The sequence below is a fragment of the Scyliorhinus canicula genome, chromosome 10, assembly GCF_902713615.1.
Source record: "Scyliorhinus canicula chromosome 10, sScyCan1.1, whole genome shotgun sequence".
In the NCBI taxonomy this organism is placed as follows: Eukaryota; Metazoa; Chordata; class Chondrichthyes; order Carcharhiniformes; family Scyliorhinidae; genus Scyliorhinus; species Scyliorhinus canicula.
Window position 1 is genome coordinate 144,328,727 of NC_052155.1, and position 27,095 is coordinate 144,355,821.

General features: G+C 48.0%; 1 protein-coding gene across 4 annotated transcripts in view; it reads left to right on the forward strand.

The window, feature by feature from the left end:
• LOC119972695 (calcium/calmodulin-dependent 3',5'-cyclic nucleotide phosphodiesterase 1A-like) overlaps positions 1-27,095 on the forward strand; it is a 782,449-nt gene that overhangs the window by 594,253 nt on the left and 161,101 nt on the right. For all 4 annotated transcript variants that reach the window (XM_038809816.1, XM_038809818.1, XM_038809817.1 and 1 more), the window contains one exon: positions 14,595-14,825. In XM_038809816.1, the coding sequence (XP_038665744.1) occupies positions 14,595-14,825 (231 nt within the window). The remainder of the gene's footprint in view (positions 1-14,594; positions 14,826-27,095) is intronic.

A 27,095-nucleotide genomic window follows, 5' to 3' on the forward strand; every position in this document is an offset into this window, starting at 1 on the left:
CGGGGGTGGAGGTGATGGTCGCTGGGGAACCTGCAGGTGCCAAATCCCGGAGGGAGACTGTGTCCTGTCGCCCGTCATGATGTGCCACGCAGGCATATTGTGGATTGGCATGAAGGAGCAGGACCTTCAATGAGGGGATCTGATTTATGACTCCTTGCATGCTTCTGGAGGAGGACGGGTCCTGGGACTGTCAGCCAGGATGGGAGTGAGACCCCGGAGGTGGACTTCCTGAGAAAGAACATACATTCGTGAGTGGTCTCATTGGTGGCAGTGCACAGGAGCGCCTGGATGGTGTGGAGTGCATCGGGGAGGGCTTTCTGCCACCGGGGGACTGGGAAACTGCTGGACCGTAGTGCTAGGAGGACGGCCTTCCAGACTGTTGCATTCTCCCTCTCCACCTGTCCATTGCGCCGGGGTCTGTAGCTGGTCGTTCTGCTTGACGCGATGCCCTTGCTAAGCGGGAACTGAAGCAACTCGTCGCTCATGAACCCAGATTGCTATGGATGTAGGTGGGGAACCTGAACAAAGTGAAGAGACTGTGCAGGGCCTTGATGACGGTGGCAGAGGTCATGTCAGGGCATGGGTGGAAAAGGGGACTCTTGAGTATTCGTCAACAATGTTGAGGAAGTACATGTTACGGTCGGTGGAGGGGAGGGGGCCCTTTGAAGTCGATGCTGAGGCATTCAGAGGGGCGAGAGGCCTTTACCAGGGGCGCTCTGTCTGGCCGACAGAAGTGCGGTTTGCACTCCGCGCAGACCTGGCAGTCCCTGGTCATGGTCCTGACCTCCTCGACAAAGTAAGGCAGGTTGCGAGCCTTGATAAAGTGAAAAAAACGGGTGACCCCCTGGTGACAGAAGTCATTGTGGAGGGCCCGAAGTCAATCTACTGGTGCGCTGGCACATGTGCTGCGGGAAAGGGCATCTGGGGGCTCATTGCGCTTCCCCGGTCGGTACAAGATCTCGTAGTTGTAGGTGGAGAGCTCGATCCTCCTGTTGTCGTTCTTGATTTTGCCCCGCTGTGTATTGTTAAACACGAAGGCAACCGACCATTGGTCAGTGAGGAGAGTGAATCGCCTGCCGACGAGGTAATGCCTCCAATGTTGCACAGCTTCTACAATGACATTTTTGACGGAGGAGTGTCGAATTTCAGAGGCAGCAGGGTAGCATGGTGGTTAGCATAAATGCTTCACAGCTCCAGGGTCCCAGGTTCGATTCCCGGCTGGGTCACTGTCTGTGTGGAGTCTGCACGTCCTCCCCCTGTGTGCGTGGGTTTCCTCCGGGTGCTCCGGTTTCCTCCCACAGTCCAAAGATGTGCGGGTTAGGTGGATTGGCCATGCTAAATTGCCCGTAGTGTCCTAATAAAAAGTGAGGTTAAGGGGGGGAGGGGCGGGGGGGGGGGGGGGGGGGGGGGGTGTTGTTGGTTTACGGGTATAGGGTGGATACGTGGGTTTGAGTAGGGTGATCATGGCTCGGCACAACATTGGGGGCCGAAGGGCCTGTTCTGTGCTGTACTGTTCTATGTTCTATGCATGGAGGGGACGGGAGAAGGAAGCCACGGGCCTGCCCTCCTGGTTGAAGGTAGCGGCCAGAGCAAAGTCCGACGCATCGCTCTCCATCTGGAACGGAATGGACTCATCCACAGCGTGTATCGCGGTTTTGACAATATCTGCCTTGATGAGATTGAAGGCCAGGTGGGCCTCAGCCGTCAGGGGAAAACATAGAACAGGATTCTATGCACACCAGAATGACAGGGAGTGGGATAGCTTGATCTTGGTTTCGGACAATGCTCGGCACAACATCGAGGGCCGAAGGGCCTGTTCTGTGCTGTACAGTTCTATGTTCAGCCTGATTGCTCTGGGAGAATTCCTTCTCAGCGCTGCACTAACACCTTAGACAACAATTTCAAATCTATATTCGGGAGCAAGATTGGACTAGAGAATGTACTCTTTAGAATTCTTGCCTGTCTTCAAAATTAAGGAAATATTCGCTCCACGAAGCGACTGCGGCAGCAAACCTGTTTCAAATGAGTTGTTATACAGCCCAATCAGCGGATCCATTGGCAAGTTCTTAAATTCCTTAGAAAATTCACATAAAAACCATTGATCCCTGAGCCTTGCCAGATTGAAGTGCCCTCAAGAAATAGGAGAATTCAGGACTGATCTATGGCCAGCAGAAATTGTTGGGAGTTTAAGGGAGGAGAAGAAATGCTCCATCTGTGTCAATGCAATGCCAGGCTGGTCTGTTTTATATAAATCGGCTTAAAAACATAGAACATAGAGAAATACAGCACAGAACAAGCCCTTCGGCCCACGATGTTGTGTGAACTTTTGTCCTCGTTTAATCATAGTGTCCAAAATTCTATGATAATCTAAGGGCAATTTATCATGGCCAATCCACCCAACCTGCACATCTTCGGACTGTGGGAGGAAACCGGAGCACCCGGAGGAAACCCATGCGCACACGGGGAGGATGTGCAGACTTCACACAGACAGTGACCCAAGCCGGAATTGAACCTGGGACCAAAGGCTCAGCAATCTCTTCCCTAGCTTCCCAGATAATCCTAGGATAAATCCCATCCACCAGAGCGGACTTATCTATTTCCACACTTTCCAGAATTGCTAACACCTCCTCCTTATGAACCTCAAGCCCAACTCGTCTAGTAGCCTGTATCTCAGTATTCTCTTCGACAACATTGTCTTTTTCCTGCATGAATACTGACAAAAAATATTCATTTAGCACCTCCGATCTCCTTGGACTCCACGCACAACTTACCACTACTGTTCTTGACTGGCCCTACTATTACCCTAGTCATTCTTTTGTTCCTTACATACCTATAGAAAGCTTTAGGGTTATTCTTGATCCTACCTGCCAAAGACTTCTCATGTCCCCTCCTGGCTCTTCTTAGCTCTCTCTTTAGGTCCTTCCTAGCTAACTTGTAACTCTCGAGCTAACTGAACCTTCACGTCTCATCTTTACATAAGCCTCCTTCTTCCTCTTGACAAATGATTCAACTTCTTTAGTAAACCATGGTTGCCTCGATCAACCACTTCCTCCCTATCTGACAGGTACATACCTGGACACGTAATAGCTGTTCCTTGAACAAGCTCCACATTTCAATTGTGCCCATCCCCTGCAGTTTCCTTCCCCATCCTATGCATCCTAAGTCTTGCCTCATCGCATCATAATTGATTTTCCACCAACTATAACTCTTGCCCTGCGATATATACCTATCCCTTTCCATCTCTAAAGTAAACGTAACTAAATTGTGGTCACTATCACCAAAGTGCTTACCTACCTCCAAATCTAGCACCTCTCCTGGTTCATTACCCAGTACCAAATCCAATGTGGCCTCGCCTCTTGTTGGCCTATCTACATACTGTGTCAGGAAACCCTCCTGCACACATTGGACAAAAACGGACCTATCTAAAGTACTCAACATAGAACAGTACAGCACAGTACAGGCTTTCAGCCCACAGTGATGTGCCGACCATTTATCCTAATCTAAAATCACCTAATCTACACCCCTTCAATTTGCTGCTGTCCGTGTCGCTTGAATGTCCCTAATGACTCAGACTCCACCACCTCTGCTGGCAGTAAATTCCACACACCACCACTCTGTGTAAAGAACCTACCTCTGACATAGAATATAGAACAGTACAGCTCAGAACAGGCCCTTCGGCCCTCAATGTTGTGCCGAGCAACGATCACCCTACTCAAACCCACGTATCCACCCTATACCCGTAACCCAACAACCCCTCCCTTAACCTTACTTTTTTTTAGGACACTACGGGCAATTTAGCATGGCCAATCCACCTAACCCCGCACATCTTTGGACTGTGGGAGGAAACCGGAGCACCCGGAGGAAACCCACGCACACACGGGGAGGACGTGCAGACTCCGCACAGACTCCGTACATCTCCCCTATACCTTCCTCCAATCACCTTAAAATTATGTCCCCTCGTGACAACCATTTCCACCCTGTTTGGCAAGGAGGCGGGCGGTCTTCGACCTGGTGAAGAAGGCGCTGTACAACAGCAAGGTGCAGTGCGTCATAGTGTATCCATCTAAGTTGAGGAGACATACAAATCCAAGGACTTTTATTTTGGGATGACGGAAGTGGCGGAGGGGTTTGTGAAGGCAGACGGACTGATGTAGCCTCATGTAACTTTATTTTTTCACAGCGTGTTGGTGTATGTACTAAATGAGTCGACGTTGTATATTTGGACAAGGGAAGAGTTGGGACTTTCATTTGCAATGATGGTTCTTTGGGGCTTGGGTGTGTGTGCTGGGGTTGTGTGTTTAAGGGGATTTATTTGTTTCCCTGGGACCAGGCAAGGGGGAAGGAGACCCGGGCGCGGGCCTCCACGCTGGCCGGTTTAAGCCGGCCAGTGAACCAGAATGACGTGGGGGGAGGGGCTGCGGCCATCAGAGCCTGGAAGAACAGGTTTCGATGAGTCGAGCCGGGGTGAAAAGTTGGGGGAAGGAACCGATGCTGAGGGGAGGAGTTTACAAGAGGAAGTGGAGTGGAGGAATCTGTGTGTGTGCGTTCACAATTCATGGGTGTCATTCACAGTACACATTTGGGGATTGTATGGCTTTGAATATTAGGGGGAGGTTGGACTATGTATGTTAATGGTGACCATGGGCGCTGATTCCTTTTTCTTTTTTCTTTTTTTTTCTTTGGAGGTTTATTTTTATTTGATGCTTATATTGTCATGCGGGCCATTGTTTGGGGTTTGGTGGGAGGATCGGATCGTTGTTGTTAATAAGGGGTGATGTGACCATCAATTCACTAGAGACACGATTGGAAGTAAACTGTGGTTTTAATAGCCTTACAACTGAGCCTGCCTGCGACCAGAAGAACTGAGAGCAGGCTCACGGCTGCAGCACATTATACTTCCGGTAGTGGGCGGGGACATGGGCGGAACCATGGGCGGAGCCACGGGTGGAGCCCTGTACAAGCTCCTCATCTCCCCCTATGGGCAGAGCCGCACAACGGCTCACATACAGAGCCCACAAGGACATAATATTATGTAATGCAATACAGTGTGAATTACAATACAGTATGAATTCACCACATTCACCCCCTGTAACAAAAATCAAGTCCGGCGGGGGTGACGGGTCCACAAGTTGAGCCGGTCCGGTGGCTGAGTCATCTTTTGGGATCGGCGGAGCACCGGGGTTGCAGCCTCTTCGGGTGGCTGGGTGGTGACGATCGGTGTGGGTATGAGGGTGGACTCCGGGGGTGTTTCGGTCCGAGCTTCATTCCTGACCGGTGCGACGGGGGGCACAGGAAACCTATCGGCGCAGGGGCACCGAGCGTGGACAGGGAACCTATAGGCGCAGGGGCGTGGGGGGTTGGGTGGGGTGTAGTGTGAGGGGTACCTCGGCGGTGGTGGTGGTGGATCCTGCATGCGCCATGTCCCGGAGGGAAACAGTGTCCTGACGGTTGTTGGGGTATTCAATAAAGGCGTAGTGGGGGTTTGAGTGAAGCAGTAGCACTCTCTCTACTATCAGGTCTGTTTTGTGTGTCCGGACGTGCTTCCGGAGGAAAACCGGGCCCGGTGTCCTCAACCAGAATGGGAGCGAAGCCCACTTGGTAGTGCCCCTAGGGAAAACAAATAACCTTTCGTGAGGGGTCTGGTTGGTGGCGGTGCATAGGAGGGACCTAATTGCATGGAGCGCGTCGGGGAGGACCTCCTGCCAGTGGGAGGTCGGGAGATTCCTGGACCGTAGGGTCAGTAGGACGGTCTTCCAGACCGTTTCGTTCTCCCTCTCCACCTGCCCGTTCCCCCTGGGTTGTAGCTGGTAGTCCTGCTCGAGGCGATGCCCTTATCGAGCAGGTACTGACGCAGCTCGTCGCTCATGAAGGACGAACCCCTGTCGCTGTGTACGTAGCTGGGGAAACAGAACAGGCTGAAGACACTGTGCAGGGCTCTGATGACTGTGTGGGAGGTCATATCGGGGCACGGGATGGCAAAGGGGAAGCGGGAGAATTTGTTGATGACGTTAAGAAAGTACACATTTCGATTGGTCGAGGGGAGTGGCCCTTTGAAATCGATGCTCAGGCGTTCAAAGGACCGGGATGCCTTTACCAGGTGGGCCTTGTCTGGTCTATAGAAGTGCGGTTTGCACTCCGCGCAGATCAGGCAATCCCTGGTGATGGCTTTACTCCTCGGTGGAGAAAGGCAGATTTCGTGCTTTGACGTAGTGGGCGAGCCGGGTGACCCACGGGTGGCAGAGGTCATTGTGGATAGCCTTCAGGCAGTCGTCTTGCGCGCTGGCGCATCTGCCGCGGGACAGGGCATCCGGGGGCTCGTTGAGCTTCCCCGGTCGATATATGATATCGTAATTATAGGTGGAGAGTTTGATCCTCCACCTCAAGATTTTATCATTTTAAATTTTGCCCCTTTACGAGTTGTCGAACATAAAGGCAACCGATCTTTGGTCGGTGATGAGGGTAAACCTCCTACCTGCGAGGTAGTGCCTCCAGTGCCGTATGGCTTCCACAATGGCTTGAGCTTCCTTTTCAACTGAGGAGTGTCGAAGTTCTGAAGCGGAGAGGGTTCGGGAGAAGAAGGCGACTGGTCTCCCTGCCTGATTCAGAGTGGCGGCGAGAGCGACCTCTGAGGCGTCGCTCTCCACCTGAAAGGGGACGGATTCATCCACCGCCCGCATGGCAGCTTTGGCGATGTCCTCCTTGATGCAGTTGAAGGCCTGGCGGGCCTCAGCTGACAGTGGGAAGAGTGTGGTCTTAAATAGTGGGCGGGCTTTGTCCGCATACTGGGGGACCCACTGGGCGTAATAAGAGAAGAACCCCAGGCACGTCTTGAGGGCCCTGGGACAATGAGGGAGACGGAGTTGTAAGACGGTCCGGGTCGGGGCCCAGGACTCCGTTTTCCATGACATAGCCAAGGATGGCTAGAATTGTAGTGCGGAAAACGCATTTCTCCGTATTGTAGGTTTCTGGGCGGTTTGGAGAAATCGGTGGAGTTTGGCGTCGTGGTCCTGCTGATCATGGCCGCAAATGGTGACATTGTCCAAGTACGGAAACGTGGCTCGCAGCCCGTACTGGTCCACCATTCGGTCCATTGTTCGTTGGAACACCGAGGCCCCATTCGTGACGCCAAATGGGACCCGGAGGAAATGGAAGAGTCGGCCATCTGCCTCGAACGCCGTGTAGTGGCGGTCCTCCGGGCGGATTGGGAGCTGGTGGTAAGCAGACTTCAGATTCACCGTGGAGAATATGCGGTACTGGGCGATCTGATTGACCATGTCTTCAATTCTGGGGAGGGGGTACGCATCGAGGTGCGTGAACCGGTTAATGGTTTGGCTATAATCAACCACCATCCGGAACTTTTTCCCAGTCTTGACGACCACCTCCTGAGCTCTCCAGGGGCTGTTACTGGCCTCTATGACTCCCTCACGTAGGAGCCGCTGGACTTCGGCTCTAATAAATACTCTGTCCTGCAGGCTATACCGCCTGCTGCGAGTGGCTACTGGTTTACAGTTAGCAGTGAGATTAGCGAAGAGTGGAGGGGGGTCGATTTTTAGTGTCGCTAGACTGCAGATAGTGAGTGGAGGTAGGGGTCCGCCGAAGCTGAGTGTGAGGCTCTTGAGATTACATTGGAAATCGAGCCTGAGTAAGAGTGGGGCGCAGAGGTCGGGGAGTATGTACAGCTGGAAATTAGAATAGCTGGTGCCCTGAATCGTTAGGGTCGCTACGGTGCGCCCTTGTATGTGGACCGAGTGCGAGCCCGAGGCGAGGGAGATAGTTTGCCATGCAGGGAAGATAGGGAGCGTACAGCGTCTTACCAGGTCAGGATGTATGAAGCTCTCGGTGCTCCCGGAGTCGAAGAGGCACAATGTCCTGTACCTGTTGATTTTAATGGACATCATCGAGCTCTGGAGGTGCTTTGGATGCGACTGGTCCAACGTGACCGCGCTGAGTTGCGGGTAGTCGGCGGCTCGATCAGCAGTGCTGGAGTGGCCCCATGATGACTGTCCGCTGAGGTCGTAGTCGTCGAGGTGAGGTTTGGTTGATGGCCAAGATGGCGGCCCCCGTTGATCGCACGTGGCGGGTGATGAAGAAGATGGCCACCTGCGTGGATCGCACATGGCGGGCGTGAGGAAGATTGCGTCCAAGATGGCGGCCCCCATGACTCGCATGTGGCCGGCCGTGTGGAGGAGGATTGCCAAGATGGCGGCCCCCATGAGTCGCATATGTTGAGTGGAGTCGGAGTCGGCAGACACGCTGCAGCATTACGGGGTCTGCGGGCCTCCGCATTTGGGAGGCGAGTGCTCTGGACTGCGGGGGAGTTAGAAAGTTTTGATTTTGCCAGGCATACTCGGGCATAGTGTCCTTTGCGACTGCAGCTGTTGCAGGTCGCGTTGCGGGCCGGGCAGTGCTGCCGCGGGTGTTGGGGCTGTCCACAAAAATGGCGCACTGGCGCTCCATAGTGGGTGGGTGGCCGCGCGGCGCAGGCCTGGGGCAGTCGCTGGTCGGGGGCCCACGATGGGGTCGCTTGGTCCGCGGGGAATGAGTTCAGGCTGCGGAACGCGACCTCCATAGTCGTAGCTAACTCTACCGTGTCCTCCAAGTTCTGGGCCTGTTTCTCAAGTAATCGCTGGCGCACATAGTTAGACCTGAGCCCTGCAACGTATACATCACGGACAGCGAGTTCCATATGCTGGGAGGCCGTTACAGCCTGAAAATTGCAGATCCCGAGCAAGGGCTTTTAAATCGCGCAGAAAGTCCTCTAGCGACTCTGCGGAGCCAAGGGTGGAGCCCTGTACAAGCTCCTCATCTCCCCCTATTGGCAGAGCCGCGCAACGGCTCACATATAGAACCCAGAAGGACATAATACTATGTAATGCAATACAGTGTGAATTACAATACAGTATGAATTCACCACAAGGGGATTGACATTGTTTTCGTTACCATTTACTGTTTGTTGGTGGGGTCTAAATTTAGAAGAAAATGTGAAAATGGAGAATAAAAAAATATATTTTTAAAAACCCTTTAAATGCCTTCTTAATATTCTCTGTTTTATTCATTCTATTACCTTTGGAGTCGAGCAGAGAGGGATTAGCACATAAGTCTACCCTCTTCCTGGTAAGAAACGTCCGGCATCTACTCAATTTGTTTCCAAACTCCTATCCCTTTCGTTTGGCAAACTTGAAACTCCTCTTAACACAATGAGTCAACAAGGAGCCCAATGTCATTTGAATTGTATTAATTTCATTCAGCAGCAAATGGTGAGGGCTCCTGCCATATTCCCTCTACTTCAGCATTTTGCGCCTTTTGTTGGCCGTATATAAAATGACAAAACCCCGAGCATGAGCCTTCAAGGTTTCCCACAGGAGTGAGAGGTTTACATCAGAAAGAGAATTGACCGAGGAGAAGAAATCAAATTCAGATGTTGGGGGGAGGGGGGCTGCACCCTTCCATAATGTGTTCAGGAGGGGAGAGCGGGAGGGGAGTTGAATGTTGCTTCAGGAGCCTTGGAGATTGGGATGCCATTTAAAACTGGAGCACCGATCTCTCCCTATGCTGTGGAGTTCCGGCAAGCAGAGCTCCCTAGTGTACAAAACAGGGCCATGTATGGCTTCAGCTACGCATTCCCTCCTGAGGCCTCTTGTACAATGTGAGTCGCGTTTTATAGCCATGTGTTTCTCTGCGCTGCAAGTGTCATGAAACATGCGGCTAAACGTGCTCACTATGGGTCTTTGGTAAGACAATTAATTGAATCAAGCCCAAAGTTATGATCCCTGAGCAAAGATGCATCAAATTTCCAAGATCGAGATCGGGGATGAGTACCCTGGAAGACAGGTGTGTGCTCAGAAATTAATACTACCTATAGAGTAGGAAGGCACAAGATTGTTCTTGTTATGACAAAATCGTCAATTCTAAGATGACGTTGATGGGGAGCAGAAAATAAAATGAACTCTTTTTTTAGGATGCTGTTTTCTCCATATATTTAAATACCTTACCTCCTCGCAAATGGCCCACCAAAGGGTTAAGATGACAGTTGAAGTCCCCACCTATAAAGGAATTTGTTGATGCTAATTCACCAAAGTGCATGAAGGCTAGTAAAAAAAATCAAGGGAATAAATTGGTGGACCGTATACATTCATGATCATGACAATTTCCACATGTAAAAGTCCCTTAGCAATCACATGTGTAACCCCCCTTATCCTTCACACAATCCTCAATTTAGAAAGGCACGTTTATCTTACTGCAACACCCCGACTACTGGTGGAAAATGAGGCAAAAAACAAACACCCGGCCCAATCCCTCTTCAATTTTCAGTGTTGCTCGTCATCTAAATGAGTTTCTTGCAAACAATGCTTTGTCAACTTTCTCTGTCCAGCACGGGCTTGCAAAATATACCTCCCCCAACTTAAATTATACCAGAAGCACAAACAACACATGAGAACCACTTTCTCAGATATGAGACATGTGTGTACCTTTGCAGGAGCCAGTTAATTCTTTAGCTTCAAAATAAAAATGTGCACAGTCATTAGTTCTAAGGGTGTATTCCTCATGAAATGTGAAGACCTGCAGGGCTATCTCTACAAACTTTCCATCATTACACCCAGGAGTCATTGTCCTCAAAAAAAGGAGATAAGATATGCCACAATAAGGATGAGTACCAAATGCCCTTCCCGGGTTCTGACCCCACCCATTAGGATTGAAACCATTCACCCACTTTCTGGCAGTGGCATAGCACATATTTGACATGATTAAGGCAAGGAGACCATAAAGCATATACTACTGTTAGAAACGTACGGATCCGAAGAGGAAAAGACGGAAATCTACAATGCAGCCCTGGTACCATGCCACCGACACATGCACACCGCTTAACTAGAAGGAGCACTCTGAGGAGCGTTTTCCATTCAAAAGAAAAGAGAACAAAATCTTCATTGTAGTGCTCAGTTATCAACACATCCCTGTTAACATGATAAATAACAACATATGATCATACTGGTTCTAATAATGGCAAAGGATAGAGATGGCTATTCCAGATTATTGCCTTCTACAGAGTTCGCAGAAGCACCACAGAAACAAGGCATTAGCCAGAGTGTTGGATGTCTTTCCAGAATTGTTGGATGCCACCCTCAAAGTGTTACAGGATAAAGCAGGCCATAATTCATTCCAACAGTCCCGAGTCATTTTCTAACTTAATTGAAGCCTCTGCACTGCTGTTGCGTTGCATTGAGAAATATTAGAAGAAAGAGACCTTTACCCCCCCCCTCATAGACAAGGCCCCATTATGCCTCACCACTTCCAATATGCTTTGGTGATCTCCAAAGTCATGAAAATGAATGATTACAGGCGGTGATGCTGATTATCCCTGGGCCTCAAAGACAGGATGCAATGTGTTCTTTTTAACTTTTGTGTCCAGCTTAAGAAAATGTGGCAGTCTGTTCTCAAGAATTTAACTGGGAGCTTAACCTCCACTCCTGGAACACCGACGAACCGGACACATTTTACTCCGGCCTCGGTTTTGCAGATCATCCAGGAATTCTGATGTTTCACGTAGCTGATTTTCTAAGGATTGCAAGTTGGTCTCAACTGAGGAAGTTACATATTCAGCAGTAACGATTCGCTCCTCCATTTCATGAGTCTCTTAATCATATTCTGCAGTTCAACCTTATGAGCACTAATATTCGGTGCCAATAAGCCGGGTTTGTCATCAATGACTTTAGTAATATTAGCAACCATCAGCTGTAATGCCTTTGACAGTGCCGTATCGTGAGCCCGTCTGAGGGTCAAGTCGCCATGTTGAGGAGTCGGCTCCACCCCAGCAGCTTCTCTTTTGTCGACGGTTTTCTAAGAATTCCTTGGCATTTTATAACCAACACTTAGCCAGAAATCTCCAAGGAGTTTTCACTCCTGGATTATATAAGTATGGGTTGCGTGGGCATGATAAATTCGAGGATTAAAGGATTGATCACAGAAGTCACAGCTGTCTATGTGTATGTACAGCTCACGTGACGTCCCCAAACTAGGGGCTGGTTTAGCTCACTCGGCTAAATCGCTGGCTTTTAAAGCAGACCAAGCAGGCCAGCAGCACGGTTCGATTCCCGTACCAGCCTCCCCGGACAGGTGCCGGAATGTGGCAACTAGGGGCTTTTCACAGTAACTTCATTGAAGCCTACTCGTGACAATAAGCGATTTTCATTTCATTCATTTCAACTATTGTCACTTCAGTCAGCTATAGGTTCCATCTGTTCAACTGTCAAATAGAGGTAGATATGCACAAAGTTTTACCAAGATTCAACATCAGTTGCTCTTCCTTTCAGGAAGGGTGGATTTTGACCAACTTAAAGCAGCCATTAGGGAAACCTGTTCCCAGTGGTTTGGGAGGAATATTCCTGTTCCTGTCAACTCCATAAGGGAAAAATAATACTTAAAAACTTTGGCCTGATCTGCTTCTAATTAATTTCCTTGCTACGTTGGCCTGCTGGGAAACTTACCACTTAAGCCATGTAATAAAAATTGCACTTGAGCCCTGAAAACTTTTCCAGGATCTGACATGCATATGTTAAAAAGAATCCTGCCAGCTTTGGGCGGATCTCCTTGCTGCTTGCAATTAAGATAAATCAGCTCTTGGCTGTTCCAGGGCGGGTAAGTGAGCGAGCAGATTTTAACTGTACCTCCCCCCCTCCCCCCAAAAAAAAACATGCCCAGCAGATAGGGTCAAATTGTCCTCAAAAAGTCTATTAAGTTTTGACAACCAATTAAACCCTGTTGATTTATAGGTAAGTTAGGGCAAGCATTCCTCTGGTGATTTGCCCATTTCCTGTGAGCCACCACCACCACCACTTGAGGACTTTGCACCAAAATTGAGCTATGCCCCAAGCATATTCCAACTCTTGGAGCCTGTTTCTAACTCTGTCCAAGAGGGCGGGTATTGAATGAGGTCAAATCTCATCAGATGTGCGAATGATAAGAAAAGATTCCTCATCATAATATACACAGCAACACTAGAGGCAAGTCTGGAGTCAGTAGCACAGCAAAATTCCTCCCTGTACCATCTTTGATGCAACCATATCAAACGTTAGTGTTCTTTCTGAACTTTGATTAAAAGGTTTGGTGCTTATTACATCTTATTATAATCCATTGAGACCAAATTTCTCAACGTGAACCCCACCTGCAAAAACTTGAGAAAAGTAGGAAGGAGAAAAGTAGAGGTTAAGTGTATCTGGTACTGATTTGTAAGATTTTAGACAGTTGTAGGATTTCGACTGTGCCAGTTGAGGGATTTTGAAAAACCATTAGTTCAAGGTTACCAGCTGCACTTGCGATTACTGGAACTCAGTAGAAATTCAAATTAAAATTTGTCAGGAGCAAATAGGAATTGTTTTATTTGTCTTCTATTGATTACAACTTGAAAGTCATTTAAACGGCAATTCGTAGACAGTTTGAAGCTTTCAAAGAATCATAGGAATTATCTTCTTCGGCAAACAGCTCGAAATATAACTATTAAAAGTCAAAGTCTGAAGTCAAAGTCTGAAAATGAAATATGAATACAGAGACAGTGAATAGTTCAGATCAAAGTATAGATGCTTCTAACCTACCAACAAAACCTACCAAAGACTAACTGAAGCTACCTATCCCATTATCCCAAAAACTATTCTCAAAAACTAACCTCCTCAAAAGCTAGTCTCTCTCTCTCTCTTTCTCTCTCTTTTTCTCTCTTCAAAAATGGCGGCAAAGTCTTCTTCAGTTATACTGTTTCATATCTGTTTTAAGTCATCTGATCACACCCCAATATAATCCTAATTGGTTTGGGTTCGACTCAGACACATTTGATTTGATGGCAAGTCGTCCATCTTCAATATGTAACATTACTTCTAATTGTTGCCTATCTGCATACTTGTACATGTTAAAGAATGCAATATTGTGCTTTATCAAAGCCAGCAAAAACTGGTTTTATGCTGACCTGACTACTGCCACAATGGAGACCTCATGCTATCTCGTCATGCCATGCTGGACATGAAAAAATATATAAATCAAACTGTCTATTTCAATCTAGTAAAGTGAATTATGCTGCTTTTATAAAATTCTTGTTTTGAGAATGTTGGAATCAAATATATTTGATTCGATGTTCTAACTGTCCATTTATTAAAAACAAGGCAACATAGTCTAAAATGTTTCAGCTTGTATAAGTTTTGGAATGTGATTCACCCTAATCTCGAATGGCATGAGAACAGTAGAACTTTCACTCCTGCCACCTTGTTGCCATGAATTCAGCCCTTGTCCTTGGAGAAATGTAATGACTTCTGTGTTACTTTAAAACTATGTCAATGAATTTGCAGAATATGTGTTTTTTAATCCTTAATTTTAAAACTGGGGCTTAATATTTACGCTTAAACAGCTATCTTTTACCTATATTAGGTGTATTAGAAATACCTGGTTTCTACATGATTAAATGGTAAGAAAGAGATAGTGTTTGATAAGTAAATTGACATAATATTCGGATTTGTTTTGGTATTATGCAGTGAACACTAACAATGCTTAGAAGTGGCTGGTCCAAGGAGAGTGTAGTTTTCCAGGTTGTCATTATAATTTGTTCATTTAATTAGATTCAGAAGAAAGAGAGAGAAAAGAAGCAGAAGAAAAGGCCGAAGAAGAGTCCAAGAAAATAACAGAGAAGCAAAAGCATCAAGCTTTCAATGATGAAATGGATGGACAGGACAAGGACAATAACACCCATTTCACTGCTTTAATTTCTAAATCTCAGAAGGGTGCAAGCTGGAACGCAGAGAAAGGAACTGACGATATGTCAGAAGGAAAAGCGCGGCTTATACAGAATGGTGAGTCAAAGCCTTGAATGCTGAAATCTGTGTGCCACTTCCCACAGACGTTTACAATGTAGTAGGATAATTCGGCCTCGCATGCTTGCACCTACTGTGGAACAATGATTAACTAATCCCACGCCCTGCTCTTCCCTATTACAGCTGTATTCCAGGTATTAGAACCAATTATCTTTTGATATGCAATAATAACCCGGACTGTATTGGGCATATTTTCAACCTGGAAATGTAGTAATGAGTGAGAAGAATAATAGCAGCCCAGGAGGACATATGCTAGTGAAATGAATAGAGATATTGCTGTTCCAATTTAATGCAGATTAACATTCTGTTGGCCTCTTTCCTACACTGACTCACAACAACATGGCCTGAATTTTCACGATGGCGACCCGCCACCCTGAGGATTGGCAAGGACTGTATCCCCGTCCACTCTGACAGGCTTGCTGCCATTTTACGCTCAATTGAGCATTGATTGGCAGCAGGTGAGACTTCTCTCCACGCTGGAACAGAAGTCCTGCCTTGAAGATCTGCAGGTCAATCAGATTAGCCGACAGCTCTCCAGCGCTTCCAGGCACAGAACTGCAGTGGCTGGAAGAGGTACTGCAGCACTGTGCCTGAGCCTCAGTCCTAGGAACACACTTCAGGTTATATACCAAGGTTCTCTTGGGAAGGAGGGTAGGCTGTGCCCTGGGGAGTCGGGAGGGCCCATTCTCAGTGTGGGGGATGCAGACTGAGAGGAAAGGAGGTGTTCCAAAGCTGGAATGACCCTTGGATTGAGGCACCCCACATCCCTCTCCCCCCTCTAAGTCCCACCAGAGATCGAGGGTGTTATATATTTGTCCCTTTGGCTCACCCTACTGTATTAATGTATGCAAGGAAGTGATGTAATGTGATTTAGAGCGGAAAATGGAGAAGCAGCAGGTATAAAAGAGAATACACCATTATAAAGTTATGTTTGTTTATCGACTGTTCATTCTCCAAATACACAACCAATCAGGCGATGAGGACATCAGATGCGTGCTTGCTGAACTGCTCGGAAGAAGAAGTTAAGCAAAGTAAATTCAGAAAAGGGGAAACCTTTCATATGTGCCACTACATTGCTAAGAAGAAAATCAGTTGGACATGAGTAAAAAAACACTCTGAAAATAGATTCTAGAGCTGGCTGTGGTAAACTACAGACCAAAGTTCAAATTAAGGCCTTGTGTAAATAGGAAAATCGAAGAAGCCGCTGGAAACATGGAAAACCTGCATGAGTAAAAATGACGAGAGCTTTCAGATTGTTGGAGCTTTTGATGAGAACGTGGAACAGCAGAGCTCTTATACTAAGCGTCTTGAATATTTTGTGCGAGCAAACAAAATGGTGCCCACTTTCCTGAGCAGAATGAGAGGAAACATTTTTAATCTCCTCTGCAGTCTTGTGCAACCTGATAGAGATAGAGAAATACAGCGCAGAACAGGCCCTTCGGCCAACGATGTTGTGCTGAACTTTTGTCCGAGGTTAATCATAGAATTTTGGACCAAATCCATGGTCAATCCACCCAACCTGCACATCTTTGGACTGTGGGAGGAAACCGGAGCACCCGGAGGAAACCCACGCACACACGGGGAGGGCATGCAGACTCCGCACAGACAGCGACCCAAGCCAAAATCAAACCTGGGACCCTGGAGCTGTGAAGCAATTGTGCTAGCCACAATGCTACCGTGCTGCCCTTAATAAGAAATTGATCAGCCAAGCATTAATTTTGCAAGCACATGTTTCATCTAAACCCCTGGTGATTGCAGATTCCGCAAAATAAACCAAGTGGAGGGAACAAGAATTGTCAATCGCACAATTTGTTGTAGTGCATGGCACTATTCATGACAGACTTTTTTGTGTGGTAGCTGCAGCAAACAACACAAAACCAGCAATTAACTGAGAGTCATCTCACTCTGCAGTAAGACATTGAAATCACGGTTTCGATGGAGCTGGCTGCAAAGGAAGCCCAAGAATTAAATTCATCCACTCGGGTGCACAAACTTTCCACTGGATAAATTGACATCCAAAGAAATTTTTACTGAATGAATTGACATCCAAAGCCAATGAGAGCCATATATGGCAAAGCCAGAGCATTCGGCTGCTGAAAGTGTGTCGAAGCTGTGGAAAAAAAGGATATGTGGAGCATGTTTGCAGGACCAAAAAGCAAACTACAAATAAAAATAAAAAGCAGGAACAAACCAAGACAACGTTTGAACAAAATAAAAGGAGAAGTGTCTGCCTTACAAAGGGTCAAGAAGAAAAATGTGACGGCAGCATGGTGGTGCAATGGGTTAGCCCTGCTGCCTCACGGCGCTGAGGTCCCAGGCTCTATCCCGGCTCTGGTACACTGTCCATGTGGAGTTTGCACATTCTCCCTGTGTTTGCGTAGGTTTCGCCCCCACATCCCAAAGATGTGCAGGCTAGGTGGATTGGCCATACTAAATTGCCCCTTAATTGGAAATAATGAATTGCGTTCTCTATTTTTAAAAAACGAAGAAAAATGTGACACCCAGTCAGAGGAGGAGGAGCTATCACTAATAATAATCTGTATTAATGTCACAAAGTAGGCTTACATCAACACTGCAATAAAGTTACTGTAAAAATCCCCGAGTCGCCACACTCCTGCGCCTGTTTGGGTACTCTTAAGGGAGAATTCAGAATGCCCAATTCAGCTGACAAGAACGTCTTTCAGGACTTGTGGGGGGAAGCCGGAGCACCCGGAGGAAAACCTCGCAGACAGGGGATAACTCTGCACAGGTATTTACCCAAGACTAAAATGGAACCCGGGTCTCTGGAGCTGTGAAGCAACAGTGCTAACCACTTGTTGCCGCGTGTGTTGGCCATTGCTAGTACTATTCATTGATACTGGGTCACTCCATTTTTGGAAGAACAGATAGTAAGGATGGAAATTGATATTGGGGCAGCAGTCTTGCTCGTACGAGAAACTACCTACAATGAGGAACAGCAACACAGTCACTTAAGGCCATCAAGGATAGTGCTGAAGAGGTACACAGGACCTTCTGACAATTATGACACATAAAAGGCTTGTTCTGGTAATGAAGATTGCTGTTTGGTGTCACATCAGCTCCTGCATTGTTTCAAAGAGCAATGAATCAGATCCTGAGTGGAATCCATTGTTATCTGGATCCTGAGTGGAATCCATTGTTATCTGGATGACATCCTCGTCACTGGATGAAATGAAGAGGGGCATCTTGCAAATTTGGATGCCACTCTCCAGAGATTGGGAGACTATAGTATGAGAGTCCGTAAGGACGTGAGTTCTCCCCACTCTTCAGTGAGTATTTGGGGCACGTGGCTGTCAAACATCTTCTTCAAAGATTAAGGCCATTATCGAGGTACCAGCACATCAGAATACAAGGCAGTTCTTGGATTGCCGAATGATTATGGAAGATCTGTCCCAAATTTGTTTTGAAATATTTTTATCTACATTTTTAACAATTTTAATACAAAACCTACAAAAACACAGAATAACAATTAAACAGCAATTCTGACACCATCGCATAACCTCTGGAGCCAGAATAAGATATGGAAGTGGTCAGATCAATACCGTAAAGCCTTTATGCAGGCCAAAGAAGCATTACTTTGATCCAACTTTTCCGTTACAGTTAGCTTGTGAGGCATCTTCTTATGGTGTAGGAGTGGTTGTCTCTCCCATCATACCATCAGGTGATGAAAAATTCATTGTTTTTCCTTTTCAAAACTTGAGCAAAGCTGAGAACAACTATGTGCAGGTTGAATAGGAAACATTGGGGATCATTGTCAAGAAATTCCACCACTTCTTGTTTAGCAGAACATTTGCATTGCTGGCAGACTATTGTCCACGCTGTTATTTTTGGACCACTCTCATCACTCTCTGTGCAAGTAGGATGCAACGATGGCCATTGCTCCTGTCTGCACATACTTACACCATGAAATACCATCAGCCCAGTTGACATTTTAACGCAAATGCAGCTGTTCCTATTCCCGCGCCACTTGGATGCCTAGATACGGTAGCATTGTGGATAGCACAATTGCTTCACAGCTCCAGGGTCCCAGGTTCGATTCCGGCTTGGGTCACTATCTGTGCGGAGTCTGCACATCCTCCCTGTGTGTGCGTGGGTTTCCTCTGGGAGCTCCGGTTTCCTCCCACAGGCCAAAGATGTGCAGGTTAGGTGGATTGGCCATGCTAAATTGCCCTTAGTGTTCGGTGGGGTTACTGGGTTATGGGGATAGGGTGGAGGTGTTGACCTTGGGTAGGCTGCTCTTTCCAAGAGCCGGGCAGACTTGATGGGCCGAGTGGCCTCCTTCTGCACTGTAAATTCTATACCAAAAGCTTACCCCTCCCACTCTAAATGGCAGCTCCGCCAGTCTCCTCCAGCTCCTGTCCCCTCGCCTGGACCTCAAACATCGCACTTTTCCCCATATTTAGTTTATACCCTAAAAACCATCTGAATTCCCCCAGAATCCTCATGATTTCTTCCATCCTCTCCGCTGGGTCCGATACATACAGGAGCAGGTCATCTGTGTAAAGCAAGACTCTGTGTTCCACCCGCACCACCACCACCCCCCGACCCCCGGGCCAGCCCCTTGAGGCTCTCAATGCAATTGCCAGCGGCTCTATGGCTAACGCGAACATCTGTGGGGAGAGGGGGCATCCCTGTCTAATCCCCCGATGCAGCCTAAAATAGTCGATGTTGTCCTATTCCTCCGTACGTTTGCTACAGGAGCCTGATACAGCAACCTGACCCAGTCAATAAAGCCCCTCCCAAATCCAAACCGTCCCAGTACCTCCCACAGATAATCCAGTTCTACTCGATCAAAAGCCTTCTCTGCGTCCATTGCGACCACTACCTCCACCTCCCTACTTTCCGACCACTACCTCCACCTCCCTACCTTCCAGGGGCATCATGATCACGTTTAACAACCTTCTTACATTGGCCACCAACAGCCTTCCCTTAACAAACCCTGTCTGGTCCTCCCCAATAACGTCCGGCAGACAGTCCTCAATCCTCGAGGAAAAAATTTTGGCCAGCAGTTTGGCGTCCACATTCAATAGGGATATCGCCTGTAGGGCCCACACAGCTCCGGGTTCTTGTCCCACTTCAGGATCAGCGAAATTGTGGCCTGTGACTTCGTCGGGGAAAGCACCCCACGCTCCCTTGCCTCATTGAATGTCCTCATTGATAGAGGCCCCAATATCCCATCGACAGCGGCCCCAATATCCCAGAGAACTTGTTATAGAACTCCACTGAGTACCCGTCCGGCCCCGGGGCTTTACCCGGCTGCATGGCCCTCAGACACTCCATTATCTCTTCCATCCCTATCGGGGCCCCCAGCTCCCTGCCCACCTTCGGGAAATTCAGCCCCTGAGGAAGTAGCAGGGTAGCATGGTGGTTAGCATAAATGCTTCACAGCTCCAGGGTCCCAGGTTCGATTCCCAGATGGGTCACTGTCTGTGTGGAGTCTGCACGTCCTCCCCCTGTGTGCGTGGGTTTCCTCCGGGTGCTCCGGTTTCCTCCCACAGTCCAAAGATGTGCGGGTTAGGTGGATTGGCCATGCTAAATTGCCCGTAGTGTCCTAATAAAAGTAAGGTTGGGGGGGGGGGTTGTTGGGTTCCGGGTATAGGGTGGATACGTGGGTTTGAGTAGGGTGATCATGGCTCGGCACAACATTGAGGGCCGAAGGGCCTGTTCTGTGCTGTACTGTTCTATGTTAAGTGCCGCATCCCCTCCAGCCCCGTTGGGCGAGCCGACCCATACAGCCGACTATAAAACTCCTCAAACGCCTTATTCACCCCTGCTGAGTCTCCCACCAGGTTCCTGTCTCCATCCTTTACTTTCCCTATCTCCCTGGCTGCCTCCCTCTTTCTGTTACTGTGCAAGCATTCTGCGGGTCTTCTCTCCATGCTCATAAATAGCCCCACTCGCCTTTCTCAGCTGCTCCACCGCCCTCCCTGTGGTGTACAAGCCGAACTCCGCCTGTAGCCTCTGCCGTTCCCTTAAAAGCCCAGCCTCTGGGGTCTCCGCAAAACTCCTGTTGATCTGCAGTATCTCCTTTACCAATCAGCCCATCTCTGCCCTGTCTACCTTCTCCCTGTGGGCACGTATCGAGATCAGCTCCCCTCTAACCACCACCTTGAATGCTTCACAGACCACCGTTGCCAAAATTCTCCCCGTGTTGTTGACTTCCAGGTAGTTCTGAATACATTTCCTCAGCCGCTCGCACACCCTTTCGTCAGCTAAAAGACCCACATCTAACCTCCAGTGCAGGCGCTGGTTACTATCTTTACTAACCTGTAGGTCAACCCAGTGCAGAGCATGGTCTGAGATTGCGATCGGCAAGTACCCCGTGTCCACCAGCCCCGTCAATAAAGCCCTGCTCAGAATAAAGAAATCAATCCGGGAGTGCACTTTATGCACGTGTGAGGAGAAGGAGAACTCCTTCACCCTCGGCTGCCCAAACCTCGATGGGTCCATCCCCCCCATCTGCTCCATGAATCCTTTTAGTTCCTTTGCCATTGGTGGCACCTGCCCGATTTTGAGCTAGACCGGTCTAAACCAGGGTCAATAACTGTGTTGAAGTCCTTTCCATAACCAACTTTTGCGAATCCATGCCCAGTATCTCCCCAGCTTCCTCTTTATAAACGCCACATCATCCCAATTTGGTGCATACACATTTACTAATACCACCTGCACCCACTCCAATTTCCCACTGACCATAATGTACCGACCTCCCACTTCCAAAACTATTCTTCCCGCCTAAAACACCACCTGCTTGTTGATCAGGATCACGACCCCTCTAGTCTTCGAGTCCAGTCCCGAGTGAAACACCTGTCCGACCCAACTTCCCTTAAATCTAATGTGGTCAGCTACTCTAAGGTGCATCTCCTGCAACATTCCACATCCACATTCGGTCCTCTCAAATGCACGAACACTCTTGTGCGCCCCATTTAGCCCTCGTACAATCCAGGTGATCAGCCTAGTTGGGGGATCATCGACCCCCCCTCACTGATCAGCCATCACCTTTCTTGGGCCAGTCTCCAGCTCGCGCCCGCCCCGAGGCAGCCTCTGCCCCCGACCTCTTCTCTGTCCCTCAGCAACAGTCCCTCCCTCATCAGCAGAACACTTTCCCCCCCTCCCCCCCCAGTAATAGCACAATGTAAATCAACCCCTTTGATAAGCCTAACATCTGCTCACCCCCCCACTACGCTTCCGTGAGCTAGCCCACCCAGCTAGCTTGGTGGTCTCCACCCCTGGTACCAGACATTCTCCCACCTATTGTTCCCTCCCCACTCTCCCTCCCGCTCATACACACATATTCAAACGACGAACAATCCCAACACAGTTGCCCAGCAAAAAAAAAAAATGCAAAACAAGAAAAGATCGAGCAAGAGATCCAGCATCTAAACAAACACACCTCCATCCCTCAACAGTGCAAATGTAAACTTTAACTCACTCAGCTCTGCAGCTGGCCCCAAATCAATACAGAAGGCATGACAAATAGCATCCACAAAATGAAAAACAAGAAACTTTTTAAAACATGAACGTTGCAGCAAAGTTCAAAAGTTCTCAGTCCACCACCAGTCCATTCCTTTTTGCGAAGTCCAGCGCTTCCTCAGGCGACTCAAAATAAAAATGTTGCCATTGTTGCCTCGTACGTTGCCAGAGACGGGCCGGATACAGCAGTCCTTCACCTTTTTCTTAAAAAGGGTCGACCTGATCTGGTTAAACCCTGCTCTTCTCCTGGCCACCTCCGCACCCAGGTCCTGATACATCCGCAGGATATAGTTCTCCAATTTACAGCTCCGTGTCTGCTTGGCCCACTGTAAAATATGCTCCTTATCCAAACACCTGTGGAATCTCACCACCTTGCCCTGGGGGGGAGGGGGGGTCCCCCATTCACGGCTTCCTCGTGAGCGTTCTGTGAGCCCTGTCCACCTCCAAGGGTCGGGAGAATGCCCCATCCCCCAGCAGCTTCTTGAACATGTCCACCATGTATGCCCCAGCGTCCGCTCCTTCTGATCTCTTCGGTGGACACGTCCACTGTCCCTGGCTCCTTCATGTGCAAGAAGTGTGTTCATTTGCAGTTCCTGTTAGATCGCTTGATGGCTCTGGAGCTGCGGATGGACTCACTTTGGAGCATCCGCGATGCTGAGGACGTCATGGTTAGCACGTTTAGCGAGTTGGTCACACCGCAGGTTAAAGTTACTGAGGGAGATAGAAAATGGGTGACCAAAAGACAGAGCAAGAATAGGAAGGCAGTGCAGGTGTCCCTTGAGGTCATCTCCCTCCAAAACAGAGATACCGCTTTGGATAATGTTGAGGGAGATGGCTCACCAGGGGAAGGCAGCAGCAGCCAGGTTCATGGCACCATGGCTGGCGCTGCTGCGCAGCAGGGCAGGAAGAAGAATGGCAGGGCTATAGTGATAGGGGACTCGATCGTAAGGCGAATAGACAGGTGGTTCTGCGGACGCAATAGAGACTCCAGAATGGTATGTTGCCTCCCTGGTGCAAGGGTCAAGGATGTCTCAGAGCGGCTGCAGGACATTCTGGGAGGGGGAGGGTGAACAGCCAGCTGTTGTCGTGCACATAGGCACCAACGATATAGGTAAAAAACGGGACGAGGTCCTACAAGCTGAATTCAGGGAGTTAGGAGTTAAACTAAAAAGTAGGACCTCAAAAGGTAGTAATCTCAGGATTGCTACCTGTGCCACGAGCTAATCAGAGTAGGAATGTCAGGATAGATAGGATGAATGCGTGGCTCGAGAGATGGTGCAAGAGGGAAAGATTCAAATTCCTGGGGCACTGAAACTGGTTCTGGGGGAGGTGGGACCAGTACAAACCGGACGGTCTGCAGCTGGGCAGGACTGGAACCGATGTCCAAAAGAGTTTAAACTAATGTGGCAGGGGGATGGGAACCAATGCAGGAAGTCGGAAGGTAGTAAAACAGGGACAGAAACAAAAGGCAGTCGGGGAAACTGTAAGGCAGAGAAGCCATAGTCAAAGATCAAAATGGATGACAGTACAAGGTACAGTGACTGAGGGGAGCTCAGTGAATAGGCCCAGTAATACTAAGAGGAATAAAACGGGAAGTAAAAACGTAAATGGTAAGCGACGCGGCAGGTTGTTACATGAAGATATGGGTTCAAGGACAAGGAAAGTTAGGAGAAAAGTTAAGAGGAAATAAAACTTAGGAGAGGTTACTGATTGAGCTGTTAAGATTCAAAACAGAGGTATAAAAGCCAACATAAGTGTACTTTACCTGAATGCTCGTAGTATTCGGAATAAGGTAAATGAATTGCTGGTGCAAATCATCGTGAATGACTATGATTTAGTGGCCATTACTGAAACATTGTTAAAGGATGGTTAAGTTTGTTTATTTAATTTAAATTTATTTTGAAGTTCTTTTGTTGTTCATTGGGGTTGGGGGGGTGGGGGATGGGATACATGCGTCGATACAGTCTGGGGGTGGTACGGTTATTATGGGTTATTTTGTTGCATTTCATTGTTTGTCGTTATGTTTTATATTTTCTGTAAAAAATTCCAATAAAAATTATATTTAAAAAAAAAGAAACATTGTTAAAGGATGGTCAAGACTCAAGACTGGAGTTAAATATCCGAGGGTATCAAACTATTTGGAAGGACAGAGTGGATGGCAAGGGAAATGGTGCAGCACTGTTATTTAAGGATGACATCTGGGCAATAGTAAGAAGTCTTACAACACCAGGTTAAAGTCCAACAGGTTTGTTTCAAACACGAGCTTTCGGAGCACGGCTCCTTCTTCAGGTGAAAGAAGGAGGCACCTGAAGAAGGAGCCGTGCTCCGAAAGCTCGTGTTTGAAACAAACCTGTTGGACTTTAACCTGGTGTTGTAAGACTTCTTACTGCGCTCACCCCAGTCCAACGCCGGCATCTCCACATCTGGGCAATAGTAAGGGATTACATTGGTGCTATGGAGGATAAGGTTGAATCGATTTGGGTGGAAATCAGGAATAGGAAAGCGAAAAAGGCACTGATAGGAGTACATAGAACATAGAACGATACAGTGCAGTACAGGCCCTTCGGCCCTCGATGTTGCACCGACATGGAAAAAATCTAAAGGCCATCTAACCTACACTATGCCCTTATCATCCATATGCTTATCCAATAAATTTTTAAATGCCCTCAATGTTGGCGTGTTCACTACTGCTGCAGGTAGGGCATTCCACGGCCTCACCACTCTTTGCGTAAAAAACCCACCTCTGACCTCTGTCCTATATCTATTACCCCTCAATTTAAGGCTATGTCCCCTCGTGCTAGCCACCTCCATCCGCGGGAGAAGGCTCTCGCTGTCCACCCTATCTAACCCTCTGATCATTTTGTATGCCTCTATTAAGTCACCTCTTAACCTTCTTCTCTCTAACGAAAACAACCTCAAGTCCATCAGCCTTTCCTCATAAGATTTTCCCTCCATACCAGGCAACATCCTGGTAAATCTCCTCTGCACCCGTTCCAAAGCTTCCACGTCCTTCCTATAATGAGGCGACCAGAACTGTACGCAATACTCCAAATGCGGCCGTACTAGAGTTTTGTACAACTGCAACATGACCTCATGGCTCCGGAACTCAATCCCTCTACCAATAAAGGCCAACACACCATAGGCCTTCTTCACAACCCTATCAACCTGGGTGGCAACTTTCAGGGATCTATGTACATGGACACCGAGATCCCTCTGCTCATCCACACTACCAAGAATTTTACCATTAGCCAAATATTCCGCATTCCTGTTATTCTTTCTAAAGTGAATCACCTCACACTTCTCCACATTAAACTCCATTTGCCACCTCTCAGCCCAGCTCTGCAGCTTATCTATGTCCCTCTGTAACCTGCAACATCCTTCCGCACTGTCTACAACTCCACCGACTTTAGTGTCGTCTGCAAATTTACTCACCCATCCTTCTGCGCCCTCCTCTAGGTCATTTATAAAAATGACAAACAGCAACGGTCCCAGAACAGATCCTTGTGGTACGCCACTCGTAACTGAACTCCATTCTGAACATTTCCCATCAATTACCACTCTCTGTTTTCTTTCAACTAGCCAATTTCTGATCCACATCTCTAAATCACCCTCAATCCCCAGCCTCCGTATTTTCTGCAATAGCCGACCGTGGGGAACCTTATCAAACGCTTTACTGAAATCCATATACACCACATCAACTGCTCTACCCTCGTCTACCTGTTCAGTCACCTTCTCAAAGAACTCGATAAGGTTTGTGAGGCATGACCTACCCTTCACAAAACCATGCTGACTGTCCCTAATCATATTATTCCTATCTAGATGATTATAAATCGTATCTTTTATAATCCTCTCCAAGACTTTACCCACCACAGACGTTAGGCTCACCGGCCTATAGTTACCGGGGTTATCTCTACTCCCCTTCTTGAACAAAGGGACCACATTTGCTATCCTCCAGTCCTCTGGCACTATTCCTGTAGCCAATGATGACCTAAAAATCAAAGCCAAAGGCTCAGCAATCTCTTCCCTGGCTTCCCAGAGAATCCTAGGATAAATCGCATCAGGCCCCGGGGACTTATCTATTTTCACCTTGTCCAGAATTGCCAACACTTCTTCCCTACGCACCTCAATGCCATCTATTCTAATAGCCTGGGTCTCAGCATTCTCCTCCACAATATTATCTTTTTCTTGAGTGAATACTGACGAAAAGTATTCATTTAGTATCTCGCTTATCTCCTCAGCCTCCACACACAACTTCCCACCACTGTCCTTGACTGGCCCTACTCTTACCCTAGTCATTCTTTTATTCCTGACATACCTATAGAAAGCTTTTGGGTTTTCCTTGATCCTACCTGCCAAAGACTTCTCATGTCCCCTCCTTGCTCGTCTCAGCTCTCTCTTTAGATCCTGCCTCGCTTCCTTGTAACTATCAAGCGCCCCAACTGAAACTTCATGCCTCATCTTCACATAGGCCTCCTTCTTCCTCTCAACAAGAGATTCCACTTCTTTGGTAAACCACGGTTCCCTCGCTCGACCCCTTCCTCCCTGCCTGACTGGTACGTACTTATCAAGAACATGCAATAGCTGTTCCTTGAACAAGCTCCACATATCCAGTGTGCCCAACCCTTGCAGCCTACTTCTCCAACCAACACATCCTAAGTCATGTCTAATGGCACCATAATTGCCCTTCCCCCAGCTATAACTCTTGCCCTGCGGGGTATACTTATCCCTTTCCATCACTAACGTAAAGGTCACCGAATTGTG